This window comes from Taudactylus pleione, unplaced genomic scaffold, assembly GCF_031769625.1.
Source record: "Taudactylus pleione unplaced genomic scaffold, aTauple2 ptg000619l, whole genome shotgun sequence".
Lineage (NCBI taxonomy): Eukaryota > Metazoa > Chordata > Amphibia > Anura > Myobatrachidae > Taudactylus > Taudactylus pleione.
Window position 1 is genome coordinate 4,871,799 of NW_028285021.1, and position 14,236 is coordinate 4,886,034.

Genomic DNA, 14,236 nt, shown 5'->3' on the forward strand with positions numbered 1-14,236 from the left:
TGATTGGACAACGGGCCAGTCAGTTAAAGAACAAGGATGACCATCGATTGGTGAAGCAATCGATGGTAATCCACTGCATAGTTAGTCACAATCGATGGCCACTTTCTAAATAGTCATTGATTGTAACAATCGATGGTAAGACCACCGATGGCCATCCCTAGTATGTTGGCTGTGTGCTCTCGTGTGCTGAACCCAAAATGCTCAGCCTGACAATGCGCCCCGCCCCTTCCATACTACTCCGCCCCCTCCTCCCATACTGCCCCGCTCCAAAGCGTCGGACCCGGAAGTGTGCGTGCTGCGGGCGGTGCTGTGTTTACTTCCGCTGGAGCCGGAGCCTAAGCCGGGGAGCGGGAGACACCGAGGATGAGCTGAGCCGGAGGGGGCAGTAGACATGGAGTGGCTTATGGGGTAAGCCTGAGCAAGCTGGCTGCGGGGCAGTATAAGCCGGGCAATGGGGAAGGTGCAGGAGCAGGGGTAACATGAAGGGCGAGGGGTGATACGGGTGCAGGCGACATCAGGAAGAGTGGGGAGTCCTGGGACAGATGTCCTGGGAGCGCAGCAAGTCACACGCGGGCCGTGGGGTGTTCGGTAAAGTGGATAATGTGTAGGACAAGGGGTGTGAGATGACTTGGAGAATTTGTGTGTGAAGAGATGTGTAAGTTAAGGGGACGCAAGGTGATGTGTAGGATCAGGGGGTCCCGGAGGTGACGTGAAGGATCAGGGGGTCCCGGAGGTGACGTGAAGGATCAGGGGGTCCCGGAGGTGACGTGAAGGATCAGGGGGTCCCGGAGGTGACGTGAAGGATCAGGGGGTCCCGGAGGTGACGTGAAGGATCAGGGGGTACCGGAGGTGACGTGAAGGATCAGGGGGGCCCGGAGGTGACGTGTAGGATCAGGGGGGCCCGGAGGTGATGTGTAGGATCAGGGGGGACGTAAGGTGATGTGAAAGATCAGGGGGGGACTTGGCGTGACGTTAGGGATCAGGGGGTACATAAGTTGATGAGTCGGATCAGGGGGTACGTAAGGTGATGTGAAGAATCGGAGCAATAGGAGATGCAGAGGATCTGGGGGACAATAGGTGATGCGGAGGATCTGGGGGACAATAGGAGATGCAGAGGATCTGGGGGAGCGCGGGGGGGTCAGGGGGAGCGCTGGGAGATGCGGAGGGTCAGGCGGGCAAGAAGTTATGTGAGGGGTGATGTGGAGAATCGGGATGGTGAGAGGTGATGTATAGGATCAGGGGATGGCGAGAGGTGATGTGGAAGATGAGGAGGGTGAAAGGTAATGTGGAGAATTGGAAGTGGAGGGGGGAGGTGATGTGTAGAATCTACAGGGGGGACGAGAAGTGATGTGAAGTATCATGGTGGCAGCAAGAGGTGATGTGAAGGTCAGGGGGCAAGATATGGTCTTGCCTGCAGGTGTTATCACAAAGATCAGTGCATCCAAGATGAACTAGGGTTGGAAGAGTAACATGAATAATAATGGTGAAATACAATTTGGGGTTTTGATTAGTATCAGTGGTGATCTGTGGTACAGGGTCATCATGAAGGACAAAGGGTGTGTGTGCAGAGGATACCATGGAGGATAAAAGCAGACTGGTGTTTAGTGTAAAGGCATGCGATGAAAGGATATCTGGGTTAAGGTGAGCGATAACCCAGGTGTACTGTGAAGTAACATCGTGCAGAGGATGGAGATTAGATTGACAGAAGGCACAGGAACTGGGTGTCTATGGGAGTAGGAATATGAAATGCCGGAATAAATTAGCAGGTCCTAATTTGGTTTAGGAGTCATTTTAGAGTTCTTACTGCTCTGTATGGAGGAAACAAGGTATTTTGAAGAGCTGGGTGGGTAAATGGAGTTAAGTTCTTTGGTTTGTCAGAGGTCATGAACACATGGAGAAGTAAGCTGGCCATATGAACGTTAATTGTTCCAGTCCTGCTGTTTTGCAATTGTTTTGCGCGTTTATCGTTCAGTGAATGTACATGAACAATAATTGTCCAGTGCTGGAAAACGTGATTTAGTTTTGATTTTCAAACATGATCAATCATTATGACCGATGGGTCAGTGTATGGGGTAGGCAGCTTTAGAGACGGTGCAGACAGTTCAACATGAAAAGTTGTTTATATATTAAGGCCTGTGACCTTTTCTGCTGGGCTATCATTTCACATATGTGCCATCTCTTCATCTCTGCTGTTTTACAGCTAAAGCTAGCCACACACTATACAATTATTGGGCCGATTTACCAATAATCGGGTGATCGTCCTAATTTATTGCCTAGTGTGCATGAATGATCGTTTTAGCGTTTCACAGATAAAACGGTTAAAATACATCCACAAACGCATTCTTTCGATTGCCCAAAATCGACGATCTCTGCCTCAATTGCCCTTTCGCTAGAGTGGTATCATTGTAAACTGTCTAATCAACTACCTGGTATCTTCCTTTTGTTTCCTTAAGCTGGGTACACACTGACAGATATATTGGCCAATCAATTGATCGATCAATATATCTGGTGCCCGTCGGCCAGTGTGTACCTGCGATATGTCTGTGAACGACGTCATTCACAGACATATCTCATTGGCTGTGCTGCACAGCCGATGGACAGATGTATCTGCAGACATATCAGTCCATCGGCAAGTGTGTACGGGCGGACTGCAGAAAGCCTGTACACATGCAGCCGCGGGGAGGGGGGCGGACTCGCCCCCCTGCCAGCGGGACCCACCGCGGCTACCGGGAAGATGCTGGCCATTCAGTTTATATAAACGACCATCATCTACAGATATATCTGCTAGGTGAGTAACCACTCTTGTTTCCTGCAAACAGATTGTTTGCACAGTTTAAGCTTTCAGCCTTAGTTGGCATTATTTATTAAAAATGTTGTAAATTGCAATTGCTGATGTTCAAGTGCCATCACTCAGGAAATGCTTACCATACAGCACACATCCGAGGATAGAAGCAGAGCTTGCGGTTTTAGTTCAGTTGAAGATGGATATAAATGTGTCAGTTTCATTGACCAGTATGACTTTTACTTAAATGGTTTAAATTGCTGCATTTATGGCCTTCCAGTGATTGCTAAGGACAATAACAATCTGATCACATTGAATGCAGTGATCTGGAGTTGCAGCCATGTGTCAGCTGCTGCTGTAGTTGGGACTTCTTTGATTTGGTTGTTTTTCCCAAACGCTGTGCAGCAAAATCTGCACAATTCTGTTCAAACTGGACACAAATCAGGTTGTTGGCGATTAAAGGGGCCCATACATCAGCAATCTAAAAAAAACTAAACAATTAACAGATTCTGTGATTTCCCCCCCCCAATTTACAGATTCCCTAATCCACCAGTCTGCGCCCATACATTACAGATTCTGTGATTCCCCCCCCCCCCCCCCAATTTACAGATTCCCTAATCCACCAGTCTGCGCCCATACATTACAGATATTTGTCAGTGCTTTGCAGATCATTTTCTGCATATCACAGATCTGCCAATCGTGAAAAGAGTAATCATTTATACTAGTAACGGTCGGTAATTTGGCTGATCATCTCCATACATTACCAAGCTCTAGCCCCGATTGCTGAAAATTAACATGTTGGACAACCTGAGTCAGCGATTCCGATTCACTTTTTTTTATCGGAATCGGCAGTTGGTGAAGCCCCATACATTGCTGATTTTTATGGACAATGATCTGCAAAACACCAAATTGCACCAGTTATTTGGAGATGTATGGGGACCTTAATGGGGCCTATCCATTAGCAGATCTTTCTGTAAGATGAAAGACAAAAGATTTATCCCTTAAATATTCCTGGGGCTGCTGTGACAGATATCTGTCATGTACATGACAGATTTTTGCAAACGACGAACGATATTGCATGACGACATTCTGGGAGTGGATTTTTTTTTTTGTTTCTATTCATTTTCATTAAAAAAAAAAAATCGTTCGTCGTTTACCGCGACTGATATTTCTAATATCTGTCAGTGATAAACAATAATTGACCAACATATTGGAGAGACAAAAGACCCAATTTGTCGGCTGCGAGAGTGCGCATTTTTATCGTTCAGAGCCTATTCATTAGCAGATACATTGAACGACTGAACGATAAATGGTTCAAATTTATCTGCTAATGGATAGGCCCCTTAAGTCAGACAATAGATCTAACTGTGCGTGGACAGTTTAAGAACATGTCTGTTGTAAATAAACCAAGTTTGCACTTTTCCGTCACTGTACTTTCTCCCCATTTACTCTGCTTTACAGCAATTTCATGAGAATTATTATACATAGCTCTGCCAAAGTACAGCATGTTTCATTTTCTCATAGATCAGAGAGCTGTAACTTTGTTCATCTCTATGAAGCAGTAACCTTCCATTATGAAATGCAGGGACTGAATATTACCCGTGTCAACCCGGAAGCGGCTCAGTGGAAAAGGGTCCTAGGAAACGATCTTGATTGAGCCGGTATTTCTCCCAGGGTCTCGAGCAGGGTTTTATGCGGGTAAAACCCTGGTCAGGCTCAGTGGACGTGGGACCCGTTTCCAGCACGGTAATTGTGTGTCATTCGGAAGCTATCTGTGACAGCTGTCACTGGGGAGGGAGAGATCACAGCCTCCCCGTATGGTCCGGACTGTTCCGGTTTTTACCCCATCCCCGTTTCATATGAGGAGGCTGTTATCTCTCCCTCCTCGGTGACACCCAACGTGAAGGACCCACTCCCCTGGTCACCGATCCATTCCAGTCTGGCGTTCAGGGGAGAGATGGAGTTTCCAGCGCTTGACCAGAAAGATACTTTCTGGTAAAAGATTATTCTGATGATCGCAATGTAATTATACTAATAACCGGAGATTTTAAAAGTTAAATCTAATCTTGCCTAAAATAAAACTCCACAGCATTCGGTATGTGCTGCCTTATCGGTTGCAACTGGTTATTAGTTAGAAATCAAGGGTGTGGCAGGTAGCCATGTTGTGGCTGGCGAGGGAGCACTGTTGCTGTCGGCTGGTTTGGGGGGGGGGAGGGGACTGTTGTTGCTGTTGAAAGAGGGGGGTTGCTTTCCATTGCTTGTAGCTGGTTGGTGGATGGGGTGTCTGCCCTGGCTGGTTATGGGAAGGAACTGGCTGGTTAGAGGCTGGAGCGGGGAATTTAATTGGAGGTGTTTGTTTGTTGAAGCGGCTGCCATTGCTAATGGCTGGTTGGGGAGGGAAGGCTGACATTACTGGTGGCTGGTATGTAGGTGAGGAACTGCTGTTTGAGGGAAGAGGACTGTTATGGTAATTGTGGCTGGTATATAGGTGGGGTGGACTGGCGCGGGATGTCATTTGTGATAAATGCCAACAGTAACTATACTGTCCAATAATATGCCAGTGGTGCACATTCATATTACTGCTGGCGTTTTCGTCACTTCTGAAGCTGTCTGGAGGTTCACAGACACCTTAGTGGAGATCCTCATTTCTGGCGTCTCCTAGTTACAATGGGCCTGATTCAGCAGCATACACAATTGCAATTACGTTCACAGATCGAGCAATTGTTAACTACTACGCACACGTATGCACCGCACTGCGACTACGGACACACTGAGGAATCCATTGCAGAGTGAGTGACAGGCTGTGAGCGTTTGGGGGTGGTGACAGGGGAGTGGCTGGAAAAACGTAGGCGTGTCTGTCTGTATGAACACTGTTGCGTGGGCGTGCATAAATTAGCCACTGATTGCATACACAGCCTGAGTACTCCCTGCGTGCAGTGAGACTTGCAGTTTCTGCGGCTAGTCAGACCTGGTGTTAATGCCGCGTGACTGGCCAATGTGCGTCGATGGTTCCGATGTCTACCCAGGAGTGTGAGGCTGGACGGATATGAGAAGGCAGCAGTGGGCGTCTTTATACTGGCTGAGCTATGGCAGGCATATTAGCATCTTTTCGCTGCCGCATTCCGTACGAAATCGCAGCTGCGTACGCAATAGCGATCCTTACTGAATCGGGCCCGATATGCCCACCGGTGTAGCGCCACAATCCGCTTAAGGTGAAATATTATAAGAATAAAATAATTTCTTTTCATTCCTATCTTTGTTTCTTCTAATTTTATTTGTTTGTTACTCAGAATTAAATGGACTGAGTAGCTGTCTTGTGGAGTGAGGGGCGCATATGAGAGCCCCTGTATCTAGCAGGTCACCCCCTATTTTTTTATGCCTCCAAACCTCCCATCCCGTTCTGTTACCTTTTTTTATTTTTATTTCCCAAACAAGAACCTTGTTTGCTGGAAAGAACAGAGGTAAATCTCTCTTCTTGGGGTTAATAGTGTGATTAATTCCAATGTATAACCTTTTAGATGTGTGTTTGTTATTTCATATAGTACGGGCAAAAGTGTTCTATTGGGATTTAAATGTGGAACTTTTGTGGTCATGACTCCGGAATTGAAAATTTTCTCTTCTATAACCTCTTACAAGCTTATGTGACTCTTTGTCATGTACATTGTTATGTAGTGGTTTCCCGTAGTGTTTTTCAATTTCCAGGTCACATGGAAGCATTGGACACAGTCATTTGTAGTGTCACATATATTTATATGCGTTTTTAAATGCATTTAAAAAAGGGTACTTGTGTACTTTATGGACTCATTGCAGAGAGAACCCAAGTGTCCTACACTCATTATTATGATCGATCATGGTAATGTCTAAATCCCCTTCACGGAGAGGACCCTGACGTCATCAGCCAGTGTCCAGCGTCATTCCCTACCGTCCAAGTGGGCATAGAGGGGGAATATAACCTTGTAGCGAGCCCGCGAGGGGACAACTTTCGGTGCTTGTGTGCGTAAAATACACAAGCACCAATTAAAACATTCATTGGGTTCTGTCTGCAATGAGTCCGTAAAGTACACAAATACCAAAAAAACACCAGTTTTGTAATTAGACATTGCACACAGTGCCTGATGATTTGCGCATGTAACTACTGAAACATCAGTGTACGAGACAGTAAGGCACGGCCCAATGTATTTACATAAGTGTTAAGCAGAATTGATTATTTCCACCGAACTTTGGTTTCTTGTGACATATGGTGACTGCTTAATGCTTCCATCAAGTGGGCTGCGCTATGTTTAGCAGGTGAGGTGACAGAACGCCTGTGAAGTTCTGGCTTTGGGTTATACTTAGACTACACACTATAGTGGCACTAGGCTGTGCACTGTATGAGGGCCATGCTTACAGGAGTGTTATGTCTCAGCTTATGTGTTAACGTTACTTTTGTTTGTGTTTTTTACTGTAGTGAATATTTAGCCAACTTATCTAACATAAGAGAGACGACGCATCAGGGATTGCACATCACCCGTTGGCAGGAAAATGGCAGTTTGTGAATGTACATAGATGCTTTTCTATATACTGCGGCATTATATATTTATCCCCGGTGAAAATCACAGCCAGGTCTGTAATTTGCGAAATCCCATATAAAACCAATGAAATCTTAACTTCATTCCTTGCTTTGGTGCTGCATCTGTGATCCCAGCACTGCAACGGAGGCTCAGGCTGGCCGGCCTGTGAGGCCAGGACACTGCGTAGGTCGACGCAGTCCCTGGTCTTGCCACTCCCAGAAAACCGGACGGGCACGCCCCCGTTTCCGGGAATGCCGACCACCCCTGCACCGTCCCTTAAATGCTTCTGCCTGTCAATTAGGCAGAGGCACAGAAGGGGCTACGTGCAACTACGCAGGACACATTCTTCACACTCGCAGAATCCCGATAATGTGTGAGCTGTTGAATCAGCCCCATAGTCTGTTCAGCTGTTTAGGATGAATGTGGTTTACTGATATCTTATGTGTAGTCAGAATAATAGAGGGGAATTCACTTAAGGGTGTATCCGTTCGCCCGGCCCAATCTGTGCGGCAGCCGCCTTCCTGACTGTCATATCTCGGCAAGGGTCTAAAGACAGGCGTCGATATGCCGACGGGAGACCGACGCCCGGCATCCCGATCGAAGGGACGCCGTGTGCGGATAGCCGTGCGCGCGCGGGGGGGGGTTTAGGGTTCCCAGGGGGGACGTAGGGTTAGGCACCCCCCGCGGAAGGTTAGGTTTAGGCTAGGGGTATGGGGGGGTTAGCATTAGGCACCCCCGGGGGGGACTTAGGGTTAGGCATCCCCCGGGGGACTTAGGTGTAGGCAGCGGGGAAGGGGGGGGGGGTTAGGTTTAGGCACTTAGAGGGGGGATTGGGGTTAGGCACTGGCAGGGGCTGGCTGGCAACTACCACCCTCAGTGCCCAGATGCAGTGCTATCTGACGCGCCCCAACCACACCGTGACTTCATCCACCCCCTACCCACTGCTACACTCACTATCTGTCATGCTGTCAGTCCAAACTTCATCCCCAGACTAAGCGATGCACTGGTGATTGGAGAGCTGATAGGCCCAAATTGTGGGTGTACAGTATCTGGCACTGTCAGGAACCTGCATAGTAATAGCCTACACTATCTACTGCATAAATATAATGTTATTCAACACATTAAGGTATGCGGGACTACAGGTGGGACATGTTGTATGGAGGGGAAGGTCCCCCACAGTGGTGTGGTGCAGAGTTGGACATACCCAGAACAGCGTAGCTGAGCTCAGGAAACCTTTACACAATACAGGCACCACCAGGCGCTGGCATCTAACAATTGCTCTGCTGCTTTCAGAATAGGTTGCACTGCTGCTGGCTGCAGAAGCTGGCTATCTGTACCCACACTCCAGCCATACAGAAGCTGGAGGTGGGGACACAGGGAAGTGGAGGCAAGGGAAATTTGAAGAAAGGTACAATTCCCGAGTAAAGTGTGCAGCGGTACTACATGTTTTGCCAAGTTGCCTCCAGCCTGCCTTATCAACTGCGCTAGGAGGGGACTCAGGGGAGTATGTTTTGTTCCTCCCAGACTACTTTCTCGGGCACCCCCACTGGTTCCTCCCCTCCACATTTGGAGCCTGGATGCACACGCTTATGATGCCTCAGTATACTATACACTGTTATATATCAAAAAAATAGTTCACAAGACACAAGGCATTTGATCTGTCCTCCTAGCTAGCTATGGGGGAGATGTATGAAGCCCAGAAGCGGTATAAGCGCACGTTAGGTGCGCTGATGCCGCTTCTCCCCGATGTATGATCGGGGGTCTGGGTGCTATGCCCCCCTGTCATTATCGGTGCTGCTATCTACAAGATAGCAGCGCCGATAGCCTGGGCCATGTATGAACGGTCAGATCGCCTGACCGTTCGTCCCGCTGTAGCTGTCGTTATCGACTGCTACAGCCTGGCGCTGTCCTATCCCCACAGCAGGGACAGCGCTGTCCCTGCTGCGGTCGCTGCCAGCTCCAGGCTGCACGCTCCCCCTCTCCGGCCGATGAGATGTTCTTACATCTCATCGGTAGTGCTTCCTGCTTCGCCTCGGTAAAGAGGCGAAGCGGGAAGCGTTATAGCGGCACTTTAAGTGCCGCTATCATACATCTACCCCTATGTGTGGTGCTTTCATTGTGAGACTGAGGCTTTTAAAGACCAGAGTCTACAGTCACATGTACAGTAGCTGTAGCATACATACTCTGACACACTCTCTGCAGTCCAGTCACACACACTGACCTTACTGACACTCTATCTGCAGTCCTGTCACACCACACACACACACACACACTGACCTTACTGACACTCTATCTGCAGTCCTGTCACACCACACACACACACTGACCTTACTGACACTCTTTCTGCAGCCCTGTCACACCACACACACACTGACCTTACTGACACTCTTTCTGCAGTCCTGTCACACCACACATACACAAACACACACACAACACACTGACCTCACTGACACTCTTTCTGCAGTCCTGTCACACCACACATACACAAACACACACACAACACACTGACCTTACTGACACTCTTTCTGCAGTCCTGTCACACCACACACACACACTGACCTTACTGACATTCTTTCTGCAGCCCAGTCACACCACACATACACACACACACACTGACCTTACTGAAACTGTTCTGGCAATCCTGTCATACCACACATACACTGACCTTACTGACACTCTTTCTGCAGTCCTGTCACACCACACACACACTGACCTTACTGACACTCTTTCTGCAGTCCTGTCACACCACACACACACTGACCTTACTGACACACTTTCTGCAGTCCTGTCACACCACACACACACTGACCTTACTGACACTCTATCTGCAGTCCTGTCACACCACACACACACTGATCTTACTGACACACTTTCTGCAGTCCCGTCACACCACACACACACTGACCTTACTGACACTCTATCTGCAGCCCTGTCACACCACACATACACACACACACTGACCTTACTGACACTCTTTCTGCAGCCCTGTCACACCACACATACACACAACACACTGACCTTACTGACACTCTTTCTGCAGTCCTGTCACACCACACATACACACTGAACTTACTGACACTCTTTCTGCAGCCCTGTCACACCACACACACACACAACACACTGACCTTACTGACACTCTTTCTGCAGCCCTGTCACACCACACATACATACACACACACACACACTGACCTTACTGACACTCTTTCTGCAGCCCTGTCAAACCACACACATACACACAACACACTGACCTTACTGACACTCTTTCTGCAGCCCTGTCACACCACACACCAAACACACACACACACACACTGACCTTACTGACACTCTTTCTGCAGTCCTGTCACACCACACACACACTGACCTTACTGACACTCTTTCTGCAGCCCTGTCACACCACACACCAAACACACACACACACACACTGACCTTACTGACACTCTTTCTGCAGCCCTGTCACACCACACACCAAACACACACACACACACACTGACCTTACTGACACTCTTTCTGCAGTCCTGTCACACCACACACACACTGACCTTACTGACACTCTATCTGCAGTCCTGTCACACCACACATATACTGACCTTACTGACACTCTATCTGCAGTCCTGTCACACCACACACACACTGACCTTACTGACACTCTTTCTGCAGCCCTGTCACACCACACATACACACAACACACTGACCTTACTGACACTCTTTCTGCAGTCCTGTCACACCACACATACACACACACACACACACACACACACTGACCTTACTGACACTCTTTCTGCAGTCCTGTCACACCACACACACACTGACCTTACTGACACTCTATCTGCAGTCCTGTCACACCACACATACACTGACCTTACTGACACTCTATCTGCAGTCCTGTCACACCACACACACACTGACCTTACTGACACACTTTCTGCAGTCCCGTCACACCACACACACACTGACCTTACTGACACACTTTCTGCAGTCCTGTCACACCACACACACACACACACACACACACACACACACACAACACACTGACATTACTGACACTCTTTCTGCAGTCCTGTCACACCACACACACACACACTGACCTTACTGACATTCTTTCTGCAGCCCAGTCACACCACACATACATACACACACACTGACCTTACTGACATTCTTTCTGCAGCCCAGTCACACCACACATACACACACACACACACACACACACTGACCTTACTGACACTCTATCTGCAGTCCTGTCACACCACACACACACTGACCTTACTGACACTCTATCTGCAGTTCTGTCACACCACACACACACTGACCTTACTGACACTCTATCTGCAGTCCTGTCACACCACACACACACACACACACAACACACTGACCTTACTGACACTCTTTCTGCAGTCCTGTCACACCACACACACACACACACTGACCTTACTGACATTCTTTCTGCAGCCCAGTCACACCACACATACATACACACACACTGACCTTACTGACATTCTTTCTGCAGCCCAGTCACACCACACATACACACACACACACACACACACACGCACTGACCTTACTGACACTCTATCTGCAGTCCTGTCACACCACACACACACTGACCTTACTGACACTCTATCTGCAGTCCTGTCACACCACACACACACACACACACACACACACACACACAACACACTGACCTTACTGACACTCTTTCTGCAGTCCTGTCACACCACACACACACACACACACACACACTGACCTTACTGACATTCTTTCTGCAGCCCAGTCACACCACACACACACACACTGACCTTACTGAAACTGTTTTGGCAATCCTGTCACACCACACATACACTGACCTTACTGACACTTTCTGCAGTCCTGTCACACCACACACACACTGACCTTACTGACACACTATCTGCAGCCCTGTCACACCACACATACACACACACTGACCTTACTGAAACTGTTTTGGCAATCCTGTCACACCACACATACACTGACCTTACTGACACTTTCTGCAGTCCTGTCACACCACACACACACTGACCTTACTGACACTCTATCTGCAGCCCTGTCACACAACACATACACACAACACACTGACCTTACTGACACTCTTTCTGCAGTCCTGTCACACCACACATACACTGACCTTACTGACACTCTTTCTGCAGTCCTGTCACACCACACACACACACACAACACACTGACCTTACTGACACTTTCTGCAGCCCTGTCACACAACACATACACTGACCTTACTGACACTCTTTCTGCAGTCCTGTCACACCACACACACACTGACCTTACTGACACTCTTTCTGCAGTCCTGTCACACCACACACACACTGACCTTACTGACACTCTATCTGCAGTCCTGTCACACCACACACACACTGACCTTACTGACACTCTTTCTGCAGTCCTGTCACACAACACATACACTGACCTTACTGACACTCTTTCTGCAGTCCTGTCACACCACACACACACTGACCTTACTGACACTCTTTCTGCAGTCCTGTCACACCACACACACACTGACCTTACTGACACTCTATCTGCAGTCCTGTCACACCACACATACACACAACACACTGACCTTACTGACACTCTTTCTGCAGTCCTGTCACACCACACATACACTGACCTTACTGACACTCTTTCTGCAGTCCTGTCACACCACACACACACTGACCTTACTGACACTCTATCTGCAGTCCTGTCACACCACACATACACACAACACACTGACCTTACTGACACTCTATCTGCAGTCCTGTCACACCACACACACTGACCTTACTGACACTCTATCTGCAGCCCTGTCACACCACACATACACACAACACATTGACCTTACTGACACTCTATCTGCAGTCCTGTCACACCACACATACACACAACACACTGACCTTACTGACACTCTTTCTGCAGTCCTGTCACACCACACATACACTGACCTTACTGACACTCTTTCTGCAGTCCTGTCACACCACACATACACTGACCTTACTGACACTTTCTGCAGTCCTGTCACACCACACACACACTGACCTTACTGACACTCTATCTGCAGCCCTGTCACACAACACATACACACAACACACTGACCTTACTGACACTCTTTCTGCAGTCCTGTCACACCACACATACACTGACCTTACTGACACTCTTTCTGCAGTCCTGTCACACCACACACACACACACAACACACTGACCTTACTGACACTTTCTGCAGCCCTGTCACACAACACATACACTGACCTTACTGACACTCTTTCTGCAGTCCTGTCACACCACACACACACTGACCTTACTGACACTCTTTCTGCAGTCCTGTCACACCACACACACACTGACCTTACTGACACTCTATCTGCAGTCCTGTCACACCACACATACACACAACACACTGACCTTACTGACACTCTTTCTGCAGTCCTGTCACACCACACATACACTGACCTTACTGACACTCTTTCTGCAGTCCTGTCACACCACACACACACTGACCTTACTGACACTCTATCTGCAGTCCTGTCACACCACACATACACACAACACACTGACCTTACTGACACTCTATCTGCAGTCCTGTCACACCACACACACTGACCTTACTGACACTCTATCTGCAGCCCTGTCACACCACACATACACACAACACATTGACCTTACTGACACTCTATCTGCAGTCCTGTCACACCACACATACACACAACACACTGACCTTACTGACACTCTTTCTGCAGTCCTGTCACACCACACATACACTGACCTTACTGACACTCTTTCTGCAGTCCTGTCACACCACACATACACTGACCTTACTGACACTCTTTCTGCAGTCCTGTCACACCACACACACACTGACCTTACTGACACACTATCTGCAGCCCTGTCACACCACACA

General features: G+C 48.4%; 1 protein-coding gene across 1 annotated transcript in view; it reads left to right on the forward strand.

Annotated features, from left to right (window-relative positions):
- Positions 1-263: 263 nt before the first annotated feature.
- The window catches only part of MOB2 (MOB kinase activator 2), a 60,467-nt gene continuing 46,494 nt past the window's right edge, over positions 264-14,236 (forward strand). The window contains exon 1 of the mRNA XM_088454559.1: positions 264-408. Within this exon, the coding sequence (XP_088310685.1) occupies positions 392-408 (17 nt within the window). The 5' untranslated portion in view covers positions 264-391. The remainder of the gene's footprint in view (positions 409-14,236) is intronic.